The sequence below is a fragment of the Prionailurus bengalensis genome, chromosome A3 (genome assembly GCF_016509475.1).
Source record: "Prionailurus bengalensis isolate Pbe53 chromosome A3, Fcat_Pben_1.1_paternal_pri, whole genome shotgun sequence".
In the NCBI taxonomy this organism is placed as follows: Eukaryota; Metazoa; Chordata; class Mammalia; order Carnivora; family Felidae; genus Prionailurus; species Prionailurus bengalensis.
Window position 1 is genome coordinate 74,044,548 of NC_057354.1, and position 2,427 is coordinate 74,046,974.

A 2,427-nucleotide genomic window follows, 5' to 3' on the forward strand; every position below is an offset into this window, starting at 1 on the left:
GTACAGGAGCAGTGGGCAGAAGGTACATTTCGAAGGCAGGGGAAGAGGTAAGGAGCTTCTCTGCCTGGGGCCAGCCCACGGTCACATACTCTCCTGATCTCCAAAGCTCCCCACACTTAACTTTGTTAGGTGGTCCTGATTCTGTTTAAATGAAAGATATGCTGCACCTAGGGAACCTCAAGAGGAGTTAGGGAAGGCTATGAAAAGGCAGGTGCCTTCCTCAGCAGTCCCAGAAGACGACTTCCAGAGGGCGTGGCGTCCGTAGGAAGGGCGTGCGAGCACTGCAGGACCCCGCCTCCGGAAGGCGCCGCACTGGGCTTCCGGGGTCGCGCGGGTCCCTCTAGGCACTTCGGCTCCAGCCTCCAGTCGGCCTGCCGCGCGGGAAGCCACGCCTGTTTGTTGCGCTCTTCCGCCCAGTGTCTGCGGGCCGCGACAGCAGCATGGCTGGTGCCGAGTTGCGGGCGGCGCTGGATGAGCGGCTCGGCGCCCTGGCCATCCGCACAGAGGTCGTGGAGCACCCGGAGGTGAGGGGCTCCTGCCGGAGGGGTGGGCTCCGCTGCGGGGTCTTGGGCGGGGCCGTGAAGACCAGATGCCCCAGCGGGAATGTGCCGCAGAAGCGACCGTTCTAGGACCTTTCCCGGGTTCCAGAGCACAGAAGGGACCCGACAGGCACATCAAAGGCCTCTCGGGACTAATGTTATCGTGGGAAAACTTGAGTTTTCTCTTGGAGCGACCTGGTCACATTCTGAAAACTAGTGCATCTTAAATTGGTCTGGAATATTGGATCAGTGTGTCCACTTCATGTGTATATAGTTAGCAGGCAATAAACTGTGTAGTGCCTACCATGTTTCAGGCATCATGCATATAGCAGGACACCAAGCTTATAGAGTTTGGTATTAACATAGTATATTGATGTGAAAATTTGCAAACATTTCACAGAACCAGTGTAACTTGAGTGGTGCAGGGACATAGTTTTTATTCCAGGGCTGAATGACAGCTAATGATAACTAAATATGGTGACCTTGAAAGGGTAGACAAATACAGTCTCTTCAACCTTACACATTTAACATCAAGACTTTTATCATTTTTTCTTACCTTCTCTCCTATATAGTATACGGAACTCTCCCCCTTCTTTACCTGTGCATATTGCCAGCTCTTCTGATGTTGTTAGTCCAGAGTCTCATTGTCTTCTTCCCTGCTCTCCCACTCTCATTGTGGTTTTAGATTTGTAAAGTGGAGGTTGCCACATGGTCTGGATGTAATGGGATGCTAAGGAATAGGAATCTGGGCTGCTATAAACTTTCAGTACCAGAAACTTAAAGAAAAAAATAATCACTTGAGGAATGTGAGGGCTTGGCCAGCACATTGAATAGAGAACTGGCCTAAGAGGTCCTCACAGTAGGGATTGAGGTAGCAAGGTGTGTTATTTGGTAACGGGCTGGAAATGGGTCTTTACCAGTGACAATCTATGGCATTGAGTATTCCCCTAACCTTGCTGTTTTCACCCAGCAAGCAGAGTACATATAGCTGTGTATATATGCAGTGTGTACATGCATTATTTTAAAACTTTTCGTGTGATATTTTACAGGTGTTTACAGTTGAAGAAATGATGCCTCATATCCAGCATTTGAAAGGAGCACATAGTAAGAACTTATTCCTTAAAGACAAGAAGAAAAAAGGCTATTGGCTGGTGACAGTTCTTCATGATAGACAAGTTAATTTAAATGATCTTGCTAAGCAGTTAGGTGTTGGGAGTGGAAATCTTCGGTTTGCTGATGAAACAGCCATGCTAGAAAAACTAAAAGTTGGCCAAGGCTGTGCCACACCTTTGGCACTCTTCTGTGATGATGGAGATGTGAAATTTGTTCTGGATTCTGCTTTTCTGGAAGGTGGACATGAAAAGGTGTACTTTCATCCAATGACCAATGCTGCAACCATGGGATTGAGCCCTGAAGACTTTCTCACATTTGTGAAGAAGACAGGACATGATCCCATAATACTAAATTTTGATAAAAACTAATTACACTGATATTTAGAATACACTTCTTTCTGAAAGTTGTTTTTCTTATTTTTTATTTATTGAAAGCATTAAAAGTGATAAGAATATTTAGCACCTTGGTTTGGTGACTAATTTTAGGAGGGACATTTCATCTAAAAGGAGCCGCTTTTTAAAATTATCTTTTAAGTAATATACACCCAATGTGGGGCTCAAACTCACAATCTTGAAATCCAGAGTCACATGCTGACTGAGCCAGCCAGATGCCCTCTAAAAGGAGCTGCTTTTGAAGAGAGGTATTGAGGGGCTCCTGAGTGGTTCAGTCAGTTAAGCATATGATTCTTGATTTCATTTCAGGTCACAATCTCACAGTTCATGGGTTTGAACCCCATATCATGTTCCGTGCTGACAGCATAAGCCTGCTTGGGATT

The 2,427-nt window shown here is 46.2% G+C and overlaps 1 protein-coding gene across 1 annotated transcript; it reads left to right on the forward strand.

Annotated features, from left to right (window-relative positions):
- Positions 1-328: 328 nt before the first annotated feature.
- Positions 329-2,110, forward strand: LOC122496858 (prolyl-tRNA synthetase associated domain-containing protein 1). The gene is made up of 2 exons (XM_043603411.1): positions 329-524; positions 1,589-2,110. Exons 1-2 carry the CDS (start codon positions 441-443, stop codon positions 2,018-2,020), a joined length of 516 nt encoding a protein of 171 aa, XP_043459346.1. The 5' UTR covers positions 329-440; the 3' UTR covers positions 2,021-2,110.
- The last annotated feature ends 317 nt before the right edge of the window (positions 2,111-2,427 follow it).

Coding starts and splice junctions, on each gene's coding strand:
- LOC122496858 (XM_043603411.1), top strand. CDS start 441: ATGGCTGGTGCCGAGTTGCGGGCGGCGCTGGATGAGCGGCTCGGCGCC. Junction 525..1,588: donor AGGTCGTGGAGCACCCGGAG/GTGAGGGGCTCC, acceptor GATATTTTACAG/GTGTTTACAGTTGAAGAAAT.